Source organism: Colobus angolensis, unplaced genomic scaffold (assembly GCF_000951035.1).
Source record: "Colobus angolensis palliatus isolate OR3802 unplaced genomic scaffold, Cang.pa_1.0 Scaffold263, whole genome shotgun sequence".
Lineage (NCBI taxonomy): Eukaryota > Metazoa > Chordata > Mammalia > Primates > Cercopithecidae > Colobus > Colobus angolensis.
Window position 1 is genome coordinate 1,977,919 of NW_012115855.1, and position 25,097 is coordinate 2,003,015.

At 43.9% G+C, this 25,097-nt stretch overlaps 1 protein-coding gene across 1 annotated transcript in view; it reads right to left on the reverse strand.

Moving 5' to 3' along the window:
- SASH1 (SAM and SH3 domain containing 1) overlaps positions 1-25,097 on the reverse strand; it is a 213,147-nt gene that overhangs the window by 159,946 nt on the left and 28,104 nt on the right. Inside the window, exon 2 of the mRNA XM_011947387.1 lies at positions 1,600-1,728. Coding sequence (XP_011802777.1) covers positions 1,600-1,728 — 129 coding nt within the window. The remainder of the gene's footprint in view (positions 1-1,599; positions 1,729-25,097) is intronic.

The following is a 25,097-nucleotide window of genomic DNA, read 5'->3' on the forward strand; positions in this document are numbered from 1 at the left end:
ACTTCCCAGGTTCAAGCGATTCTCCTGCCTCAGCTTCCCGAATAGCTGGGATTAGAAGCATGTGCCACCACGCCTGGCTAATTTTATATTTTTTAGTAGAGATTCTCCATGTTGGTCAGGCTGGTCTCCAACTCCCGACCTCAAGTGATCCACCAGCCTCAGCCTCCCAAAGTGCTGGGATCACAGGCGTGAGCCACTACGCCCAGCTTAGTTTTCAAACATTTTTTTAAAGGTTGAGGAACTCTGTTACTTAAAACATATCCATGCAGCCCCCACTATCTGAGATGGCTCAAAAGGAACAGGTCTGGATGAGGAGATACAGAGGGTTGAACATTTTCTTCTGCTTCAACCCCATTTCTTGAGGAGGTCCTGAGGTTGGCATAATGAAACAAAACTATTTGAAAGGCACAGAACTAAAGTGAATCCAATAGTAAGATATTTAAACTGAGAAATGCAGAAGCTTTTATGATATTTTATACCAAATACACAATTTTGAACTACTAGTATACATAAAAATTTCATATAAGCACCTACACTATTTAGTTACTGTTTATCACATACAAGGCCAAATGTGCCACTGACTATACACATAAAGGTTTTCACAAACAGCCAAATTTATTTCCATGCACCTGAGTGAGAGGAGAACATAGCCATGAAAGAGGGTGAGGACAAGGAATTTCAAGGACAGGGAATATGAGCTACAATAAAATGTTAAGTAATAAAGGAAGAAGTTTTTTTTAATATATAGATATAGCATTGTTTGACTGATTTATATATATATATATATAAAGTGTCTTTAGGCCGGGCGCAGTGGCTCACGCCTGTAATCCCAGCACTTTGGGAGGGGGTCGGGAGTTCGAGACCAGCCTGACCAACAAGGAGAAACCCTGCCTCTACTAAAAACACAAAATTAGCTGGGCGTGGTGGTGCATGCCTGTAATCCCAGCTACTCGGGGGGCTGAGGCAGGAGAATCGCTTGAACCTGGGAGGCAGAAGTTGCGGTGAGCCGAGATCACACCATTGCACTCCAGCCTGGGGGACAAAAGCGAAACTCCATCTCAAAAAAAAAAAAAATGTGTCTTTAGCAGTGGACTAGTTTTGCTGATTTTTAAATGCCCACAAAAACACTGGAAGGATGCTGCTAAAACACCAATGTGATTATTGCTAGGTGAGAGACTACAGGTGATTCATTGTTCCTTTAAATTTTATGTTGCTTTCCAAAAGAAAAGAAAAAAGGAATGAAAAGGGGGGAAAATTAGCCTAGACATCCTTTGGGCTTAGAGTCAATAAAAAATGTAGTATACACTGGTGAATAGTAAAAGCATACTTTTTCCTTAAGTTAAAAAAAATAAAATAAAAATCCATTCTTGTAATGAATGCAAAGGTTCGATCCTATTGCTCCAGCCAACACTCACTCAGTTTGATATCTGCAGCAGAACTGGGTCAGTCCTTTAGGGATCTGAACTTTTTACCCCATACTAGTGCAGTAGCCTACAGATTGATACCCCAGGAACAGCTAGCACTGGGAGAAGGACCAAGGAGAAGCCCAAATTGGAACAGCTCTGCTCACAGAAGCATATTCTCAGGATTCCCACTCACCACTTCCAGGTCCTGGGAAACCCGCCGTTTCCGCAGCTCCTCCATCCTCTCGCACACGTCGGAGAAACAGGTATTGTAATAATCTGCATACTGCTGCGCCAAGTCATCGATGTTTCCCAGTGAACCGTCCTGAAGGGGTAGAAAAACAAAGGCGGTCAGGTCAGTGCACCTGGGAAAAGCCCACAGCCATCGGACCTCCCTCTATGCAGAGTTTATAGTAATAAAGGCCGGTATTTAAGCAGGAAACATCAAGTGCCAGGTTGTTTCATGTACAAGATCTCCTACTCCTCAGGGCAGCCCTCTGACAGGGGCCTGTTTTGTCCCCACTTGTATTGATGGGTAAACAGGAGCTCAAAGAAGTTGAGCAACTGCCCACAAATCCCGGGACTAAGAAGCACAGGGGCCAGCTTTCCAACCTGGGACGGTCTGGTGCCAACATCAGGGTCTTCAACACCCATCTCTCTGCCTGCCTAGCAGGGCTGAGAGAGGAAATACCAGGGAAGCACCTTCAGCAAAGGCACTGTGTGAGGAAGAGGCTCCGAATGCCCAGTGTGGCTCCTGGCCTGCATCACCACCTCCTGGGAAGCTCATAAAAGAGACAGATGTCAGGACCCCTCCCAGGGATTCCGATGGGAGCCTGAGAATTCAGGAACTGGCAGAGAATAGAATCTGAGACAGATCTCACTGCACCTCTCAGGAGACCCTCAGAAAAGTGGAAAATCTTTTTATTCATTAGTCATTAGTGTTCATTAATATTCATTATTATGGTCATTAATATTCATATTATTCGTTAGACTTATTATTCACTAGGCATTCCAAGTCCAGGTGCAAGAGTGCACCTTACAAATTCACCTGCATAAATAAGTAAACACGTCACTTGTTTCTTCCCCAAGGCAAGTGCCACGTAATTGCTCTAGAGCTCTTTCTGAGCTTCCCCCCAGCTCCACTGAGCCTTGTACTGGTTAAGTGGCCTTAGGCACATCTCTTAACCTCTGAGGAACACTGAATAATCACAGCACCTACTTCAGTGAGGACTACTGGAGTAACACGTGTGAAGCGCTTAGACTTTAGCTGGCTCATGTAGTCCACCTGGCATGTAGTAAGTGCTAAAAATCTCTCACAGTATAATACTCACTGCAAGATTATGTTCCACACTATAGTCTTCCTTTAGAGCAATGGATTCCTAAACACACACCTGAATACATACAGGGAGGGTGACAGAAATGCCTTGTACATTTGTAAGTTATGCCATTTCTTCTATCAATTCACTCATTCAGAAAGACCTCTCCTCCAGCTCTTTTTTTTTTTTTTTAACCTCCCAACATTCTGCTCTTTGGTATAAATAAATGACTTTACCAAGACAACCAAGGAAAATACGACTTTTAGATCACCTAAAGCCACACACACATTTTCCATTTTACAGACTGCTAGCCAGCCCTTCAGTTATTTAATGTTGGTGCACTGCCCATAGCAACACACGCCTAACACTGCAAAGCAGGCTTAGATGCAAGCAGGGCTTGGGAGTTGGATTTCTCCCAAAGCCTTTCTGCTAAAGACCTACACCCTGGTCAGGAGGCCTGGGGCAGATCAAGGATCATCTCTACCCTACTTCTGCATTCACTGATTTTACAGAACCAAGGGAGAGGAGAAACCGAAATGGGAAAAAATGACACTTTAGAAGGCTCCTTGCTTCCCCACCAATAACATGTTCTGCGTTTGAGCTGATGGCCTCAAAGTTCCTAGCACAGTATGGAGACAAGAAGGACTCTTCCAAGGCCAGGAAGATCTTTGAATGTGTCTGGACAAAAGTCACTCCTTCACTACAATCAGTCTTGTCTGTCTGAGCCCACAGCCTGGACTGACACAGCAGGCAAAGTGGGAGACCCCCATCTCTTCAAAATGTCGTCTACTGTCAAGTGTTCAGTAGAAAAATAGCAAAGGTCAAGACGGAATCTGCTGCTGCCCCTCTAAGGACATGCACCCTGGCGCTCAGCTTCCTGGCCTCTGCTGTACTGCCTCCAGGAAAGGAAACTGCCTGAAAACAGAACCTGGGCCGGGCGCGGTGGCTCATGCCTGTAATCCCAGCACTTTGGGAGGCCAAGGGGGAATAGATCACCTGAGGTCAGGAGTTCGAGACCAGCCTGGCCAACATGGCGAAACCCCATCTCTACTAAAAATATAAAAATTAGCTGGGCATGGTGGCACATACCTGTAATCCCAGCTACTCGGGAGGCTGAAGCACAAGAATTGCCTGAAATCAGGAGGCGGTGGTTGCAGTGGGCTGAGATCGCACCACTGCACTTCAGCCTGGGTGACAGAGTGAGACTCCATCTCAAACACAAAACAAAAACCCAGAATCTGTCTTGGAAGAAGAGGGAGCCAGGACAGAATATCTTAAGGTGAGGTTCCTGAAATACAGCATGATAAACTGATATTAGGATCCTGAGGATCCTCCGACTCATCACAACTCAACCACGCATGCCCCAGGGTCACAATTCGACCATTTCCATCTACGGCCTCCCGATGGCCCAACCTTGCCCAACCTGCCACCCAAATGACCTTGCTAAAAGATCGGACGGATTCTCCCCCACCGAGATCCTTTCATGCCCCATCACCTATCCCACAATATAAACCCCAAATGTACCAGTCTTTCAGTACCCTTCATCTGCGGTCCCCACGCCCTCCATGCAGTAGGGGCCTGAGAGAACCCAGAGAACAACAAGCAGTTCCTCCTGGAGGCTCGAAGCAGGCCTTCTGCCACGCATCCCTGTTAACCCCATCAACACACACCCCGAAGAGGACTGAGGGAACTCCTGGAGGAAACTTTAAGAGAGAAGGAGGGCAGAAGAGCAGCTCCCATGGGAGCATGGGTTCTGACCACCAGCTCCTGACAGCTGTGACTAGGAGAGCAAAGCGCCAGCCCCTGGGAGGGAAGGGCTCGATGCCACTGCTGCCTCAGCTATTCGAGCACCTGGGGCCAGGCGCTTGGCTCACGCCTGTAATGCCAGCACTCTGGAAGACCAAGGCAGGCAGAGACCAAAGAAGCAGCAAGTTCTGCAGCGGACACCAGCTGGGTGTTTTCCAGTTCAAATCTGACACTACCAAACTGGAGACAGCCTCATAACCCACAGGCTGAAGGCTCAGTCCTAGAAGACTGCTCTTCACTTCTGATGCCAGAAGCAAGCTCCAGGTTGTTTTACCTGCTACAAATTGGGGTTCCCATGACCCCCTTTTGGGGCTCAATTAATTTGCTAGAGTGGCTCAGAAAACTTGGGCAAACACTATACTTACATTTACCGACTTATTTTAAAAGAATTCACAAAGGATACCAATGAATATCAGATGAAGAGATGCATAGGGCAGAGTACTGGGGAAGGGAGTTGGAGCTTCCCTGCCCCCTCCAGACCCTCCACCCTACACAAACCTCTACGTGTTCAGCTATCCAGAAGCTCCCAGAACCCAGTCTGTTGGGGTTTTTATGGAAGCTTCATTACGTAGGCATGATTGATTAAATAAAAGGCCACTGACTAGCAGCTGAACCTTCAGCCCCTCTCCCCTCCCCAGAGGTTGGGGCTAAAAGTCCCAACCCTCTAATCCAACCTGGGTCTTTGCTGTGACCAATCTCCATTCTGAAGATACCTAGAGTGGCCAGCCATCAGTCAACTCATTAACATACAAAAAAACACACTTATCACTTTGGAGATTCCAAGGGTTTTAGGAGTTTGCCAGAAAACAAGATTAAGACCAAAAATATATTTCACAATATCATAAAACCAACAACAAGCCAACTCTTCACTTCAGTTCTGTTTTCCCTACGAGTTAAATTCTCTATCCCATTCCCAACCACTCAAAACTCCCCCAATAATCTGGGGATCTGAAAAATATATTTGTTGCTCCTGAGGAAGAGAGCAGCTGTTTGACTCAACTCAGGCCAAAGAAAGTCAGCATTTCACACCCTACGATATGCCATAATAGCCACTCCTCACTCCAGATAATAATTAGAACAGGGTGGCACAGCTGCTTTTACATCTTCCCAAATTACTTTCCAGATGTGCAGTAAGTCCCCATAGTTACCACTTCCATCAGTCTTGATGATTTAAATGCCAAGAAAGGCAATAGAATAGAAGAATGCATATGTGTGTTTTTAAGAGTGGGTTTTGTCTGCCATCCCACAAGAAGAATCCTTTACATTCCAATCAATGAAACCAACCAACCACCTGATGATTTTCTTTACCCACTCAAAATTCAGGCTTTAAAACATGAAATAATAAGAATAATCATCATTTCTATGTTACATGGGGGCGGGAGGAAACTCTGGGAGTGATGGATATGTTTATGACATTGATGGTAGTGGCATATACTTATTCCCAAACCATCGAGTTGTATACATTCAATATGCACAGCTTTTTACTTATCAATCAAAGCTCAATAAAGCAGTTTTTAAAAAACCATGCTTTTTCAGGACTGTCTGACAATGTTTGCATTATTTTTATTCAGCTTGTTCCTTGAGATAATTACAGACCTACTCCATAAAAATATTTATTTTTACTAAAAATACTTGCAACATGAGTCTGCAGGAAATTTAAATAATGCAGCTCAGGTTTCCATAGGACCACATGCTGCATCTTTACAGAAACACAAAATCTATGTCTGAGTCAGCATCCCACCATACTAATGTCAAGCACTGATGTTGCAAAATAAACTTGCAACTATAATAAGACTTTAAATCATCTCTACATTTATTATAACATATATCATGATTAAAACACTCAAACGGATTCTTTAATAAGACTTTAAATCATCTCTACATTTATTATAATAAATATCACGATTAAAACACTGAAACGGATTCTTTTTTAAACCTTTTGAGGTGTTCAGAAGTTTCTGATCTGGAGTTCACTGCTTGCCTCATCTGTTTCACTTCTTTCTTATTTTCTCTCTTTGGTTCTCTGGCATTAAGCTTAAGCAATATTAGTTCAAGTTTAGGTACATGGGAAAACTTCATTTCCTCAAAATAATTTTTTGAGAAAATTGTGAAATTCTGAGTCACATGATATTTTTATGAGAATTTTCCCACCCCTTTCTTTGAAAACAAGAAAAGAGATACATGCAGATTCAAGTTCTCTTTCCTTTTCTTATTACAGAACCTGGTCATAGCATCTGTCCATATATATGACAATCCATTTCACTTGCTGCAGATTTAAATTATATCTATGGAGTCATCACCCATGTCAGCTCAACGGACAACAAAATTCTATAACCTTCCCCCAAAGCCACAGAGCACCTTTGTCCCAAACACCCGTCTTTCATACAACCAACATAAAAATACAGAGATAAGGGGCATTGTACCGAGCAGGGTGGACTGCTGTTACAATCAAGGAGAAAAGACACAGAGCACTGTTCCCTCAACAATCGGTTTCACAGTATTTCTGAGATTCATCCCAATTCACTTCTGTCTCTGGAAAATGGAAAACCTAAAACTACTATGAAAACAAAAGGCATTTGTATCATTACTTTTGTTATTTCTGCTCTTCTTTCCCCAGATGTCACTTCCAGTTTAGAATAAGTTGACAGACTTGGGAGGGGAAAAAATAAAAAGAAAAAAAAGCATTTGAAAACATCAGGAGATACAATGTGATCTGTTGCATGCAGATTGTATGCAGACAAATGTGTGATCCTCCTATTTTATGTATCTGTAAAGTTTTCCCCAAGGGAAAACTCTCGTGTGTTGCTCTAACTCCCCAAAGTTGAGAGAAAGACACTGTTCACTCATTTATTGTTTCTTTACCTTTTCTGTCCTTAATAATAAGTACATATATCTTTTATATAATATAAATTGTTATGTTTACATTGCTCCTGGTTTGAAGAGGAGATATATACATCCCCTCCAAGCTAAATCCACCAAAAAAAGTAATCACTACGGTACAATGAAACCTAACTGATTTTTTGAATGACTTCACAAGGTGTTTCCAGTCTTAATTAGCTTGTTTAAAGATTTTAAGGCGATAAACACTTTTAGCAATCTTTCAGGTGAAATTGCTACAACCATAAAAATGCCGTTAATTCTGGTTTTCTTGTTCAGCCTCATTGAATCCGTGTAATGTTACTGTTCTCACCAGCTCTGTCATCACTTTCTGCCACATCGTCGTCATTCTGGAGAAATTCATTGACTGTAATAACTGATCTCAAATACTTTTCTCTGAGGTATCATTCCCAGTGTTTCTACAGACAGGTTGAGCTGGAAGTAGAGTTTGTCTCAGGAAAAAGTTTTAACATGTAACAACATATGCCAGAGGGACGTATTAGGTCATGCAAATGGCAAGTGACGCCCCCGGGGGCACACCCATAGGGCAGGTGGCTGGAGTGGGGCTCATTTCATACCTTCCATCCCCTCTCTCCAAAAACACCCAGAACCGCCAGCGCCCATGTCGAATCCTAGCTTTGGCATATATGGTCATGGTGATGCTATTGCACACAGGTGGGTCCCGGTTACCACAAATCCCCTCCTGAAGAATAAATGGCCTCCCAGAAGGGAGGATTGACAAACCCTCCTCAGAGCTCTTAGCACCTGCTTCTAGGTCTCCAAATGTCAAAGGAAAAAAATAGCCCGAAAAAAATTGAGGGGCCGGGCACGGTGGCTCATACCTGTAATCCCAGCACTTTGGGAGGCCAAGGTGGGTGGATCACCTGGGGTTGGGAATTCGAGACCAGACTGACAAACATGGAGAAACTCCGTCTCTACTAAAAATACAAAATTAGCCGGGCATGGTGGCACATGCCTGTAATCCCAGCTACTAGGGAGGCTGAGACAGGAGAATCGCTTCAACCTGTGAAGTGAGCTGAGATCACGCCATTGCACTCCAGCCTGGGCAATAAGAGCGAAACTCAGTCTCAAAAAAAAAAAAAAATGGGGGCATAGAATCCCCCTCTATATATGAATATACATTACAGCTATGTACAGCTAGAAGCATTTATTAATATCAATTATATCTATGTATAGCTACAATTATTTATGTTAAAAATACACACAGGGCCGGGCACAGTGGCTCACGTTTGTAATCCCAGCACTTTGGGAGGCCGAGGCAGGCAGATCACCTGAGGTCAGGAGTTTGAGACCAGCCTGGTCAACATGGTGAAACCCTGTCTCAACTAAAAATACAAAAATTAGCCAGGCATGGTGGCGAACACTTGTAATCCCAGCTACTCAGGAGGCTGAGGATGGAGAATCACTTGACCCCAGGAGGCAGAGGTTGCTGTAAGTCGAGATGGCACCACTGCACTCCAGCCCGGGTGACAGAGCGAGACTCCGTCTCAAAACAAAGCAAAACAAAAATGGGTATGTTAAATGATTTTAAAAAGGATAAATTAAAAGTGCCAAGTTCTTTCCTGTGCCCAAATGGATAAGCAACTGCAGTGTTATTCACCCTGCAGATCATGACCCATTAGGGGTTGCACGGGTCAAGAGTGGATCAGAGAAGCACAGCCGCTACGGGCGATGTGGGAGCTGGTGAAGCAGCCAGTACTGCCTGCTGCCTCTGTGCCTAGTACTGACTTAGGGTCACTCTAGGTCAGTCAGACTGGCAGTTATGAAGGAAGCTGGATGTGAATGACAGCAAGGACAAAAGAGAGCCCATGACACCACTGGAGCCATGAAGACAACCAGAGTCCACTTGTGTTTCTCATCAACTCCAACCTTGGCGCCATGGGTGACCCACAGGGAAGCTAACACTCTTCACAATGGACCTGCACACATGGCCAAGGACACAGAAGGCAGGGATCTGGCGGGCTCTGGAGCTGTTGTGGGTTCAGATGCTGTCTCATGCCAGCAAGCTAAGCCAGCAGATCAGTGACACCATGTGGAAGCTGCCACAATGCCTGGCACCCTACACCAACCTTCAGAGTCTAAAAAACATGCTGCTGATTCAATTCCAGCTCCCAAATCTCACACAAGGTGTCTTTTGTGAAGGTCACTAACCCAGAACCATACCAGAAAGGGTGAACACAGTACAAGCCCCTACAGAGTATTTGGATACATTTAAACATTTGAGACTTGCATTTGTTTAAAGGATATCACATAGCATATCAGAAGAGCACAGAAGAGGCTGGGCACAGTGGCTCACACCTGTAATTCCAGCACTTTGGGGAGGCCAAGGTGGGTGGATTACTTGAGGTCTGGAGTTTGAGACCAGCCTGGCCAACCAAAATGGTGAAACCTCATCTCTACTAAAAAAATTACAAAACTTAGCTGGGCTTGGGGGTGCATGCCTGTAATCCCAGCTACTCAGGAGGCTGAGGCAAGAGAAACACTTGAACCCAGGAGGCAGAGACTGCGTGAGCCAAGATCATGCCATTGCACTCTAGCCTGGGCGACAGGGCAACACTCCCTCTCAAAAAACAAAACCAAAAAAACCAACCCTCTCTCTACTAAAAACACAAAAATTAGCCGGGCATGGTGGTGGGTGCCTGTAATTCCATCTACTCCAGAAGATAAGGAAGGAGAATCGCTTGAACCTGGGAGGCGGAAGTTGCACTGCACTCCAGCTTCGCACCACTGCACTCCAGCTTGGGTGACAGATAAAGCACAGAACAGAATGGAAAATGTTGAAGTACATCTCATGAAACTTTGTGGATATAGTATTGCATTTTATCACAATGTAAAATATAATCCTTCCAGTGAATCTCTGACAAAAGTTTGAAACTCATTGATGGAAGGCCAGGCACAGTAGCTCACACTTATAATCCCGGGACTTTGGGAGGCCGAGGCAGGTGGTTATAGCTTGAGGCCAGGAGTTCGAGACCAACCTGGGCAACACAGTGAAATCCCATCTCTACTAAAATTACAAAAATTGGCTGGCTGTGGTGGCACACACCTGTAATCCCAGCTACTCAGGAGGCTGAGGCAGGAGAATCACTTGAGCCCAGGAGGCAGAGGCTGCAGTGAGCCGAGATCATGCCACTGCACTCCAGCCTGGGCGACAGTGCGAGACTCTGTCTCAAAAAAAAAAAAGTAAGAAAGTCACTGATGGAGTTCACTTCCTAGGTGACAGCCATGGGGGCCCACACTGTCTCTATTTTAGAACCCCACTGCCTGTGAGTTTCCCTGTCACTATCCACCCCTCCTTCTCAGCACACCCTTAAATGTAATTATTCCCCAAGGTCCTCGGCGTTTTTCTCTTCTTACACTCCCTGCTCCCTTGGGGAAATGTCATCTGTGGTAGGATGGAGTTAAAGCCGCTCTAATACTTTCCCTCTCCTCTACTTCCAACAGGCCCAGTGCAGACTGCTTGACCCTAGGATTCAGCAGACTTGAAACTGGTAGCAAAAATGTTATTACCAAAATCTTATGCATGAACTAGTCATCCCCAACTACCTACTGGGAAGAAATCTGAAAAGTTTAGTCTACATATTATGAACAAACTCAGTTTCCTGGCCAGACAGAGGAGCAGTTCTTATAAAACAGATGAAGAAGAAGGCCTATTCCACATCCCTCATGCAAAGTATATGCCAGCACCTCTGCACAGCACATTGATTGTCACATATGATGAAGAAACTGAGGAAAGCTGTAACATTCGCTTGTGTTTATGCTCTTCAATCATCAACAGTTTATAGGATATTTCATTAATTCAAATAATATCTACTAAACATTTACTATATTCCAAGTGTTGTGCTAGGTGTTAAGTATGCGATATAAAATCAAAAACATGAATGTTTACTTTTACTGCACAGAAGAGCAAAGTGTGGCCATTAGTTTATTTTAATGCAGTCATATGGTTAAGTCATGAGAACTTGTTGAAGGGATTTACTAAGCTGTGTGCTTAATATTAGATCTCCTTGGAATGAAAGGCTCTGAAAAAATCCAATCTGCTGGCTATCAGTGGCTCAAAAGAGTATTACACAAAAACCCTAAGAACTTGAAAATGTGGAGAAAAGAATGGGAACATTGATCATTGGTTCTTAAAAAGTACAAGCATAGATTCAGACTCAAAATGGACATTTGGATTTAGCAGATGGCAGTTTTAGACTGAACTCATTTTCCATTTTTAATCTGCCCTGAGCTTAATAGAATCACAGATTTGAAAAGCAGCAGAGCTAATTGGGTGGGAATGAAGTCACAATTTTAGACCACATTCACAGATCTTGATGAGTATGAATCACACTGAGTTTTCTCTGGCCGCCTTTTTGACACACAAACGTGAGGATGTGAACATTTTCAAGCATTTGACCAACAAGATCTGAATGTGATATGATCAGAATTTTAGAAATGAAAATATTGATCTCAGAACAATCTGAAATTTCTAGCAGTGTGGTTAAATGATGTACAATATTTGAGTCTTTGTGTTTTAGAGAAATTACAATCTGCCACAGCTTGACTAGAGAGTCTCATGGTGTGACCGTACGTGGTATGAGACTGAGCTTGACTCTGGCTGATTTCCTCACACAGCTCCTCGGTGCAACTGGTAAGTGAGATGCAGGAGTCCAGACAACTTGATCAAAACTGACTGACAACAAGCATCACACTAGTAACCATTTGCTTTTATACAACTAAAGTTGAAGCAACTGTTTCTTGGTGCTATTGCCAAAATTCTACATTTTTAAGAACTGACAGGTAACACCTAAAAAATACTCTTTGCGTGGCACCTGCGTTCCGCATCTCACAAATGACTGCACAAGATATCTAGGACTTGCTTTAAATCCTGGGCCTGGGAGGGGTGATGAATGCAGATATAGATGGAACAAGATCAGTGGTGATGGAACATGGCAGCTCTTTAACATATGCTCCCTACTTGGTATACATCTGAAATTTTCCATTGTAAGGAGTTTTTAATAGGTGGCTTATTTGTTCAAGTGTTTGTTGTTACCAGGCAACTTTAGAGTTTATGAAAGCTGGGGCTGGATCTTATTCATTTTTATAACCTCAGTTTCTAACATTATTGCAACGCCCAACACTTAGCAGTTACCTAATTAATACTTATCAAATGAATGAACAGATGGATGGATGGATGGATGGATGGATGGATGGACGGATGAATGGATAGATGGGTAGGCAAATGGGTGGGTAGATGGATGGATGGATGGATGGACGGATGGCAGTAGAGTTGATTCCTCTCTTTCCTAAGAGTGCCATAAAATTCACTCAGTAACTAGGAATTGACAGACTGCCCACTAAACCAGCATTTTTATATATAACGGTGAGCTTCTAGTCACAATTCTTGTCCCTACTGACCTCACAACAGTAATACAGTCTAGTGAGACACTGATACATTAAATATATCATTAGAAACAATGGCAAACGAAGGTCTTAGGGAAGCAGGTAGGAAGATGTTCCAGCCAGAAGGAATAACAAATGTAATTGAGTCCAGAGAGACAGCCTAACCTGTTCCAACAGGTAAAGCCACCCTGGGTGACTATAAGGTCAGAATGCAAAGGTGTGGCAGGACAGGGGACTAGAGAGACAGGAAGAAACCCAGGTTTGGTGATTCCTCATGAATTCAATAGCCATAGATATTTAAGCAGGAATATAGAGGGCATGCAGTTTGCTTTACATAAAGTACGAAATTCGCTGTCATACACTTTAATGACAACCAAACCACAGAGATTTTGAAAACTGGCCCTGATTTCATTAACTTCGCATCCACACAGAAACCTCTCAACAGAACAGTCAGTTAGCACCTGTGAATTGATAGTGCCTTGTCCCTCACCAGCTAGAAAACCAAACCAACAAATGGGGATACAATCCAAGAAACTCATCCAGCCCTTGGCCAGCTCTGCTTCATTATATTTTTGTCCAGCTGTGAATCTTAATGCTGCTGACACCAATAAAGTGAACCATTAGCATGGTGTCTGCCTCTGTGATCCTTGGCAGCAAACCCAGTCCCACCTCTGTCATGGAAGAGGCTGAACAGTGAAGACAAGATTTAAATGATTTAAATCCACTGGGATGTTATTCCTCTTTTCAGGTATGGCCACAGTCCAACAGGCAGAGAAAAGCTCCACAGAAAAAGGGTGGCCTACGTGACAAAGAATCATCAACCAGGCACAGTGGCTCACGCTGATAATCACAGCACTTTAAGCAGGCGGATCACTTGAGCCCAGGAGTTTGAGACCAACCTGAGCATCATGGTCAAACCCCAGTTCCACCAAAAAATATATATAAAAATTAGCAGGGCATGATGGCACATGCCTGTGGCCCCAGCTACTCAGGAAGCTGAGGTTGGAGGTTCAATTAAGCCAGGGAGGCAGAGGCTGCAGTGAGCCAAGATTGTGCCGCTGCACTCCAGCCTGGGCAACAGAGTGAGACTCTGTCTCAAAAAAATTAAAAAAAAAAACTGTGGCTGGGTTCGGTGGCTCATGCCTGTAATCCCAGGACTTTGGGAGGCTGAGGCAGGTGGATCGCCTGAAGTTGGGAGTTTGAGACTAGCCTGGCCAACATGGTGAAACCCCACCTCTACTAAAAATACAAAAAAAAGTCCTCACTCCTCCAACAGGAAGGTTAAAATTTCTCCTATTATTTGATGGGACCAAGTTATATCACATGAGTGGCACAGAATCCCAACCTATTATAAACATAAAGACCTAGAATTTCAATACAGGGAAGGGCCTTAAATATGATCTCATTTGATAACTTTATTTCAAAGATGAATTAAGAGTAACCAAAGACCACAGGGTTTTGAGTGACTTGTCCCAGAAAACAGGAAACCAAGCCTCCTAAATCAAAGTACAGGGATTATTGATTTCTAATTATTTACATTTATTGCTGATAATTTTTAACATGTTGAGGGTCAAAGATCTTCCTGAATCCAAAGATGTTTCCCACACCAAAAGGAATAAAGGGAAAGTTCCTCGGTTCAATGGGCTTAATTACAGTCCCGCAATCTTCTCATATCCTGACAGAATAAAAGCAACTAAGATTTTGAAATAAAGATAGCCCATCTAGAAGGGCACTGAATACACAAGGAGCTTATCCAGAAAATCCTCAGCATTTTACTACCATCAGGGAGATCAGAAGGAATGCCACTGGTTCCCTCCACAGGTTTGAGTTTCATCTTTTCTTTTTAAAAACGGGGTCTCACTCTGTCACCCAGGCTGGAATGCAGTGCTGCAACCACAGTTCACTATAACCTCAAATTCCTGGGCTCAAGTGATCCTCCCTCCTAAGGCAGCCTCCTGAGTAGCTGGGACTACAGGTCACGCCACCAGGCCCAGCTAATTTTTTGTATTTTTTGTAGAGATGGGAGTTTCACCATGTTGCCCAGGCTGGTCTTGAACTCCTGGGCTCAACATGATCCTCTTGCTTCGGCCTCCCAAAGTGCTAGGATTACAGGCACGAGGCACTGTACATGGCCTGGTTCAGGTGTTGTAAGAAAACAAATACAAGAGCAATGCTGTAGCCACGGAAAACATGCATATGTTCCCTTTGTCGTGATGAGCGCTTACAATAAACCCCACCCAGAAGCTAAAGGAAAACCTGTTTGTTTCTATTTACTAGAAACTATTTTAGAGCCCTTCATTCATATGACACCAATTGGATAGTGGCTTTCCAAAGTCAAAAAGATGCAGGAGGCACTGTGGCTCACTCCTGCAATCCCAGGACTTTGGGAGGCCCAGGCGGGTGGATCACTTGAGGTCAGGAGTTCAAGACCAATCTGGTCAACATGGTGAAACCCCATCTCTACTAAAAATACAAAACAATTAGCTAGGCATGGTGGCACACACCTGTAATCCTAGCTACTTGGGAGGCTGAGGTGGGAGGATTGCTTGAACCCAGGAGGTGGAGGTTGCAGTGAGGTTGGAGATCGCACCACTGCACTCCAGCCTGGGTGACAGAGTGAGACTGTCTCAAAACAAAAACGAAATCAGAAAGAAACCAGTTTACCCCCACTGTCTGGAAAAATGCCACGCAATCCCCAAACAACTCTTCACAACACACATAACCCTCTCCAAATATAGTGCATGAGTTAGCTTCTGGCATCTGCCCTTCCGATGGCTCCTTGATCTCCAGGCCAATCACACCACAGGGGTCAGTGCACTAAGGATGCCATTCAGGGACTCAGAGGCCAGCTTGTGAATGTCAGGTATAGCGGAACTCTGTTGGGTTCATCCTGTACTACACTCTGATCTGTAACATACAGGAAAAGTCCAATTGAGAGAATGTCAGCCCTACAAAATAACTTTTCTTGTTCCGGCACATGTGTATTATCTGCACCCATATCTATGCATCTGCCCATCTATCCATATATCTATAGAAAATATTATATATGACATGATGGTCATACTTTCATTTCCATTTTGTGGGGGAGAAAAGTTCTTTCCTAACTACATCATTTCCCCTCAAGATGATCTCAATTTTCATCATAAAAGGCTTTTACTTTTGCCAAGAAAATAATGTGAAAGTACTCTGAAAAAGCATCTGAAGCACATGAATCTGTTCTTATTCGCAGATTTAAAACATCTTGGAAGTTAATGAAATTGTCTTCCGTTAGGGATTTCCATTAAGTAAGTAGATTTTAGCTGTTCTTGTCACCAAAAAAAAAAAAAAAAGTTAATTATGTGAGATAACAGGTGTGTTAACCTCTTCACTACAGTGCACTATCTAAACGTATCTCTCTATCTCAATGTATCCCACAACATGATGTTGTGGCCAGGTGTTTGGCTCATGCCTGTAATTCCAGCACTTTGGGAGGCTGAGGCGGGTGGATCATTTGAGCTCAGGAGTTGAAGACCAGTCTGGGCAACATGGTGAAACCCTATCTCAACAAAAAACGCAAAAAACAATTAGACATGTGTGGTGATGCATGCCTGTAGTTTTAGCTATTTGGGAGGCTGAGGAGGGAGGATGACCTGATCCCAGGAGGTTGAGACTGAAGTGAGCTATGACTGAGCCATTGCACTCCAGCCTGAGAGACAGAGTGAGACCCTGTTGCAAAAAAAAAAGGCCAGGCGCGGTGGCTCACGCCTGTAATCCCAGCACTTTGGGAGGACAAGGTGGGCAGATCACTTGAGGCTAGGTGTTCGAGACCAGCCTGGCCAACATGGTGAAACCCCATCTCTACTGAAAATACAAAAATTAGCCAGGCATGGTGGCAAGCACCTGTAATCCCAGGTACTCAGGAGGCTGAAGCAGGAGATCACTTAAACCCAGGAGACAGAGGTTGCAGTGAGCTGAGATTGCACCACTGCACTCCAGCCTGGGCGACAAGAGTGAGACTCCATCTCCCAAAAAAACATAATGTTGTAAACCTCAAATACACACGAGAAAATTTATGTTTGAAAATAACAATATCTTGGAAGTTGAGAGTGACAGGGGAGATTATTTGCTTTGTGTCACATTGTACACAGGGTTACAATGTAAACTTGACAGTCATTTCTGTCTAAGAGAACTAAAAAGGCTACAAGGAATTCACACCATTCTCCTAAGCCAATTACTGTGGGAACGAAAATACCCATTTTCTCGGTTTGCTCACAAGGTGAGAACTTATTAACTGGCTTTTTCACTGACATCTAATACATACTTTTTTGAAAGAGCAATTCATTTCACTGAAGAATTAACATTTTTATCAGTTCATCTTGGCTAACAGTTTTACTGGTCTACGTTTGCTTGGACATACATACTCCCCCTCCTTATCATTCATATTCCTGGATTTACAAGGAAACAATCCCTTAAAAGGAAATGAACTAGTTAAAGCATGCCTACCACCTACCCAAACTTGTTTATGCTTCTCAATTGCCCTATAAAAAGGGGTAATTTCACTTTCTTCTCTGGGATGTAGATACAAGTATTTTTATTTTAATTGTTTGAGACATTATGGGAAGAAAGCCTGCAAAAAATTCAATGTACTATCAAGACACCTAGTTTTAAAGGAAAAAGTATTGATTCTGTCAGGATGGACTGTGTGTTTCCATTCTCAAAGCATAGCAGTTCAATTTTTTTTTTTTTTTGAGATGGAGTTTCACTCTGTCACCCAGACTGGAGTGCATTGGTGTGATGTCGGTTCACTGCAACCTGCAACCTCTGCCTCCCTGGTTCAAGCAATTCTCCTGCCTCAGTCTCCCAAATAGCTGGGATTGCAGGCGCGTACTATCAGGCTCAACAAATTTTTTTGTATTTTTAGTGGAGACAGGGTTTCACCATGTTGGCCAGGCTGGTCTCGAACTCCTGACCTCAAGTGATCCCCCCCACCTCAGCCTCCCAAAGTGCTGGGATTACAGGTGTAAGCCACTGCACCCGGCCCAGTTCAACTGTATTTTATACTGAGAAATCAAATTCTGGGCTCCCCACTGTACCCTCAAGCACCCTCTAAACAACAGTTGGAAAGATCCTGCTATCCTGTTGGAAACTAAGTCAGATCATGTCCCTCTGCTCAGAAACCTTACTCGGGCTCCTGTTTCTTTCAGAGAAAATGCCACAGCCCCCAGGATGACATAGAAGGCTCCTCACAACTGCACACCCTTACATCTTTCCTGCTTCAATGTGCGCCTTTCCAGCCTCACTGCCCCAGCCACACTGGCCACCTTGCTACTCCTCCAACACACCAGAGCCACTCCACCTTGGCCAGGCCTTTGAACTTGCTCCTCTCTCGGCCAGCTCTTCCCAGTTACCTACCCTCATCCTCTACGGATATTACTCAAATACCCTCTTCTCAAGAATATCATGTCTAAAACTGCAGCTCCCTGACCTGTCCACACTGCCTCTGCCTTATATTTCTTCTTACTGTTTTTTTCACCATCTGAAATAGTTTGCATATTATTTGTGTAGGTTTTTATTTGTTTCCCTCCCCCAACTAAGGTGTCAAGTCCAGGAGGGCAAAGATTTTTCTAAGTTTTCTTTTTTGTGCTTAGGACAGTGTCTAGCAGGCTCTCAACATAAATGCACTGAATGAATGAATGAACGAACGAAAAAATGGAATACATGAAATGATCAATCAACAAGCACCGTGCCAGGCACTAAGTTCAGGCCCTTGAGGAGATGAATATAAACAATTTATATATTGCTTCATGCTTTAATTTTTTTCCCTTCTAAGTAGCAAATCTACTTTTCAGTCCTCAGACCTTAAAAATAACTAGCAAGTTTTAACTTGTAAAACATCCATGACTTCATTATAATTTTTAAAGCCAATATTAACTATGCTGCTGCCTTATGTATGTATATCATCTTGTTCTCTTTGTATGGTTTCAAAAGAAACAAATGGAATATAGTTCAAGGTGTTAATTACATAAGCTTATTAAAAACAAACTCCTAAGACGTGTCAGTTCTAACACTTAGCACGTCTATGTTTATGTAGTTTATTAGTTTTATATATGTGAGAAAGTAAAATGTAGAAGCATAATATTGCAAAACAGCCACTACCAAAGGAAAATTATTTCATTCCATAAACAAGCTTTATAAAGAACTAGCTCTAGTGTAAGTCTGAAAGGGAAAGAGCGTGGCAGCGGAAACAGGTTTTTACATGCTAGTGTTTCTGGATTCAAGGGAGGGTGGTACTGTGCTTCCTTATGTAACTGCAATCTAAACAATTTTACATAATCAGAAAATAAGTTTTGGCATAATCCCATTTTATAAAAATAAGTGAGGACCTTTCCCAGGTATTTTGCATATCCAGGTCATAAATGATCTACATTGAGAATTCTGGATAATTTTTTGCAATTTGTATGTGAATAACTACTACTGGGGGAAATGATTCTGTTAGTAAATATCCCAGAATAAGGTCTATGACCTCCAGGAGCAAATTCGGGCCACAAATACAGGAAATAAAGATTCTCAGTAGGCCATTAGAATTAACTGTCCTCCAAGAAGTGGCAGGTACTTCACCATCCTCCTGGGTCATGGGGAGGCAGGTGCATGGAGGGCCCTGAGTGCAGGAGGTTCCCTGCCCCCGTTCTGCCTTTCCTTATTTAGGACCACCATGAACCCAGAGGATATCCTGGCTCTGACCTAAACTCAAGTCAGATCTGTACCCACCTCCCTACAGACAAGAGTGGCAGTGGGGACCTGACATGACTCTCATGCTAAACTGTAGAAGAGTCAACTGGGCTGCTGAGCACAGTGGCTCATGCCTGTGATCCCAGCACTTTGAGAGGCCAAGGCAGGTGGATCACCTGAGGTCTGGAGTTTCAGATCAGCCTGGCTAACATGATGAAATCCCATCTCTACTAAAAATACAAAAAAAAATTTACCTAGGCATACTGGCGGACACCTGTAATCCCAGCTACTCAGGAGGCTGAGGCAGGAGAATCACTTGAATCTAGGAGGCAGAGGTTGCAGTGAACTGAGATTGTGCCACTGCACTCCAGCCTGGATAACAAGAGTGAAACTCCACCTCAAACAAAAAAAAAGGATAGCCAACTAGGTGCTCCATAGATATAATTCAGAAAATGCCCAAAAAGAGATCAGGCAGTTAATTTCAACTTAACTTCATTTTCCCTTAAATATTAGCCCAGTGACATTGGTCTCTTCTCTCCCCATCCTCCTCTGTAGCAACAAAGACCTTAGAAGGTAAAACATGGAGGAAGGAGGGGAGATTGGCCACTCCTGAAACACACTTCTGTGAGGCTGATATTCTGACAGCAACATTCAAGGAGATCGCCAAGAGAAAAACATGAAGCACAAGGCACTGGGTAAGATCCTTCACCAGTTGTGCTTTCATGACAGCGTTTTACTTCTTATATAAAAAAAACATGTTTTAGTCTTCATTTGAGAATACCTTATAAAGTCAGTACATATTTTTGAAAAAATATGAGACCTTTATTAGGTCAGAATATATTTTTGATGTTTTTGTTTTTTGTTTTTTTGAGACGGAGTCTCGCTCGGTCGCCCAGGCTGGAGTGCAGTGGTGCAATCTCAGCTCACTGCAAGCTCCACCTTCTGGGTTCACACCGTTCTCCTGCCTCAGCCTCCCAAGTACCGGCACCCGCTACCACGCCCAGCTAGTTTTTTGTATTTTGTATTTTTAGTAGACAAGGGGGTTTCACTGTGTTAACCAGGATGGTCTCGATCTCCTGACCTCGTGATCCACCTGCCTTGGCCTCCCAGAGTGCTGGGATTACAGGCGTGAGCCACCGCGCCTAGTCAGGTCAGAATATATTTTTGAAAAAGCACGAGACTCCAAAGCAAAGAGAGAATTTAATAGGAGAAAACCAAGATGGCACTGTTAAGAGACAAGAAAAGGAAAAACCTGAAATTGAGACATTTCTACCTAGTGTGTTAACATAGGGATGACTCAAGGACTTGATGCTGGGACCAGTATTTCAAAACTTTCCACACACCAGTTCTGCGTAAATTTCCTCCTGATTCCAAATCTTGCCAATCATCTTTAAATCTCCAATGACAGTTAATCACCTACTTGTTTTCAGAGTTGTCTTGGGTTTTGTCTATGTATCACAATTTGTTTTTTAATAAAAGATGTACAGATAGACTTAAAAGGCTGCAGAATACTTTGTGTAGACAGGGACATTTGAGAGGTCACTTTCACTTGATCTATCCTTCTATCTTTCCTCACCTCTGCCTTCCACTTACAAAAGAGAAAAATGCTATTTGTTTTAACAAATTACCTATTTTGAGAATTTTTTTTGAGGAGGTGGTTGGATTTTTGTTTTTGTTGGTTTGGGGTGGGTCTTTCTTTCTTTCTTTCCTTTTTTTTTTTTCACAGTCTCACTGCATTGCTCAGGCTGGAGTGCAGTGGCATGATCTTGGCTCTTTGAAACCTCTGCCTCTCCAGTTAAAGCGATTCTCATGCCTCAGCCTCCTGAGTAGCTGGGATTACAGGCACACACCACCACACCCAGCTAATTTTTGTATTTTTAGTAGACACGGGTTTCACTGTGTTAGCCAGGATGGCCTCGATCTCCTGACCTCATGATCCACCCACCTTGGTCTCCCAAAGTGCTGGGATTACAGGCGTGAGCCAACGCACCCAGACAAGTTGGGCTTTTCATCAAGGAAAGGGAACAGCCAGTATGGTGGAGTGGTTAAGATGCCAGGCTCTGACCTTAAGAAAGTTATTAAATTTTTTGGTGCCTTGGAGAGAGGTATCTGCCTCAGGTATTATTTGCACTGCTGCCAAATAAAGACATAATCCATGCAGAACACTCAGAACAACGTCTGATACCCAGAACTCCATAATGATTACTCTTATCATTAACAATGGCCACTGTTGCTTATCATTTTAATAGACTATGATGACCAACTTTTAAACTGTCTATCTTCAAAAAACTTTCCTGCATCACAATGAAATCACCTTTGCCTAAGTAGAAACAGTTTCAACGTGTGAAGCAGATGTGACTACAGATTAAAACAGTCTGCAGAAGTCCCAGAGACTCACAACAAACCCAGCTTCCAAAACAGCTTTTTCCCCTTTCATAGCAGGGGGTGCCACTAAAGACAGATTCCCCCTCTGTGCTGCCTTCCTGGAACGCACAGCCAGTCTCTCTACCTTGCACACGTTGATATCTAGTTGTTTCACTTAAGCACATCCAGGTATTCTCCCCAACACGTACAGCTCTGCCAGGCCAATGCACATGTCCGTTTCCTTCATAACTCTTTGCAGATCCACCACAATGCTGCATGAGGCAGGCATTTACTAAAAGCTTCACAAGTCAAGTGCATGGATCCGTATCTTCCACAGTAAGAGACAGCACGCAACTTCCTACATCATATGGATGGATGCCTTGAAAGTTATTTGTTTTTATTCCATTTGATCAAGTTTGTAAAACAAGCTAAATGCCTTCTATTCACTTCCTGATATTTGTGGATTCAGAGCCCAGGAAGATTCCTGTGTCTATATCAGACAACAAATAGAACCCCGTGTGTGTGTGTGTGTGTGTGTGCACGCGCGCGCGCACGCACGCATCTCGGGGAAGTTAGAAGAATGAGAATTAAGGGAGACATTTCCATTTATTAAGCATCTGTATACCTATACTATATTGTTGGTATTCTTGTACATCATTTCAATTAATGCACAACACCAATGAGGACATCAAAGCAGGGAGGTTCCATGTCCACTACCACATGTCTAACAAAGAGCCGGTCCTAGCTGGGAGTGGTGACTCACACTCATGATCCCAACATTTTGTGAGGCTGAGGCAGGTGTTTGACTCACTTGCAGTCAGGAGTTTGAGACCAGCCTGGCCAACATGGTGAAAACCCATCTCTACTAAAAATGCAAAAATTAGCTGAGTGTGGTGGCTTGCGCCTGTAATCCCAGCTACTCGGGAGGCTGAGGCAGGGGAATCACTTGAACCTAGGAGGCAGAGGTTACAGGGAGTGGAGATTGTGCCACTGCACTCCACCCTGGGCAACAGAGACTCTGTCTAAAAAACAAAAAAGAAAAAACAGAGCAGATCTTGGCTTCAAATTCATTCCTGTCTGCTCCAAAATGTGCCTTCACCACCACAGAAGTACAGGCTTACTGCAGTTGGCACACAACAAGCTTAAGCTAACCTTACTGCTTATTTAAACTATAAAGCCATCTCCTGAGGCCTTCCACAGAAAGTAATCTCCACCCCATAATATTATAAAATAAAACTTAGTTAACAGTACTCCTGAGATGCCTACAGTATACAGTTGAATGATTCACTTAACCTAAATTGAGGAAACATATGGCTGGGTGCTTGGCCAGGCCAAATTGCCACATCCTCCACTCCATCATTCTTCCTGAGGCTGGGTTTGTGGTAGACCCCGCAGCCTTGAATGACCCCACCCACAGGCCCCATGAGAAAAGCTGTGACTCTGAAATGCTGACACGGCCACTGTCACCCAGGCACTCGAGGCCTCCGAGGGGTGTCCCCCTCCTGGGCTTTTCACCCCAGCACTGCAGATAAGAAAATTAAATGGGAGCAAGGAGCCAGGGGGAAGGGGGCAGCAGCCCGGTCCATCCCCACCAACTCCACCACCCCGATCTGGGGCAGGAGACCTGGACTTGTAACTCACAGACTGGGAAGCATAGGCCAGATACAGATAGGGGCTTGACCTCAGCTGGCTGCAGAGGGCAGGAGGGCTGCGTGTCATCACATCCTGCTTCACCCTGGTCCACCCTCCCCAAGGAAAGCTTCCTGAGGAAATCCTGACTGCTACAGAGAATTGGGTGGTTTAGCCCGAGGGCGTAAACAGGAGCAGTGTGTTTTGTTCTGTTTCCCTGCAGACCTGCGCAGGGCCTCTGGCTAAACAATTCTTTGGCAGCCATGCAACTAAAAAGCCAAGCTAAGCGGTGGCTCAGACAACTACAACTGGTAAATAAGAATGTGCATGGTCAGACTCAACTGAGGATTGCTAAAAGGACTGAGGGGTGTTCTCACCTAAGTTTTTAGCTTAAGGAAGCATAATTATAAACCACGATTACTTTTGTATCAACCTAATACAATAACAAAAAGATACACTGTGGCCAGGCATGGTGGCTCAAGCCTGTAATCCCAGCACTTTGGGAGGCTGAGGAGGGTGGATCACCTGAGGTCGGGAGTTTAAGACCAGCCTGGCCAACATGGTGAAACCCTGCCTCCACCAAAACTACAAAAATTAGCCAGGCATGATGACAGGAGGCGCCTGGGAGGCTGAGGTTGCAGTGAGCCAAGATCGCGCCATTGCACTCCAGACTGGGCAACAGAGCAAGACTCCTTTAAAAAAAAAAAAAAGAGCGACCCACTAGTTACAGAATCCATCAGAACCCAAAGATGATGAGAAGGAAGGGAAGTCACTTGCAGAAGCGTATCCAAATGGAATCCTTGGCGGGGCGCAGAGGTTCATGCCTGTAATCCCCACACTTTGGGAGGCCGATGGGCGGATCAGGAGGTCAGGAGTTCAAGACCAGCCTGACCACCGTAGTGAAACCCCGTCTCTGCCAAAAATACAAAAATTACGCAGGCATGGTGGCCCTCACCTATAATCCCAGCTATTCAGGAGGCTGAGGCAGGAGAATTGCTTGAACCTGGGAGGCAGAGGTTGCAGTGAGCTGAGATCGCGCCATTGCACTCCAGCCTGGGCAACAAGAACAAAACAGAACTCCATCTCAAAAAAAAAAAAAAAAAAGAATCCCTATTTTCTTTTAGTTTTACAAATGACAAAATTCAGGCCCAAACCTAAATACTTGCCGAGCTTATACTCAGGGTCCAGACATTCCAAGTCAGACACCAGAAATGCACCATCGCCCCCCCAAGTCCAGACAAGACTTTAAATGAAGTTCTTCTTGTTCTGTCATCTGCTCGTTTCCTTCCAAGTATCCAATATTTTCTCGTGTCTATATCTTAGCAACTAAGTTCCTCAGCACAGTGTTACCTTTCTTAAACTTCTTCCTCAGAAATGATCTCTATGGTTTTTTTTTTGGTTTGTGTTTTTGAGACAGGCTCTCCCTCTTTTGCCCAAGCTGGAGTGCAGTGGTGCAAACACAGCTCACTGCAGCTGCAATGTCCCAGGCTCAAGCAATCTTCCCACGTCAGCTCCCCAAGTAGCTGGAAATAGAGGCAGCGCTACCATGCCTGGCTAATTTTTTTCTTTTCTTTTCTTTTTTGAGACA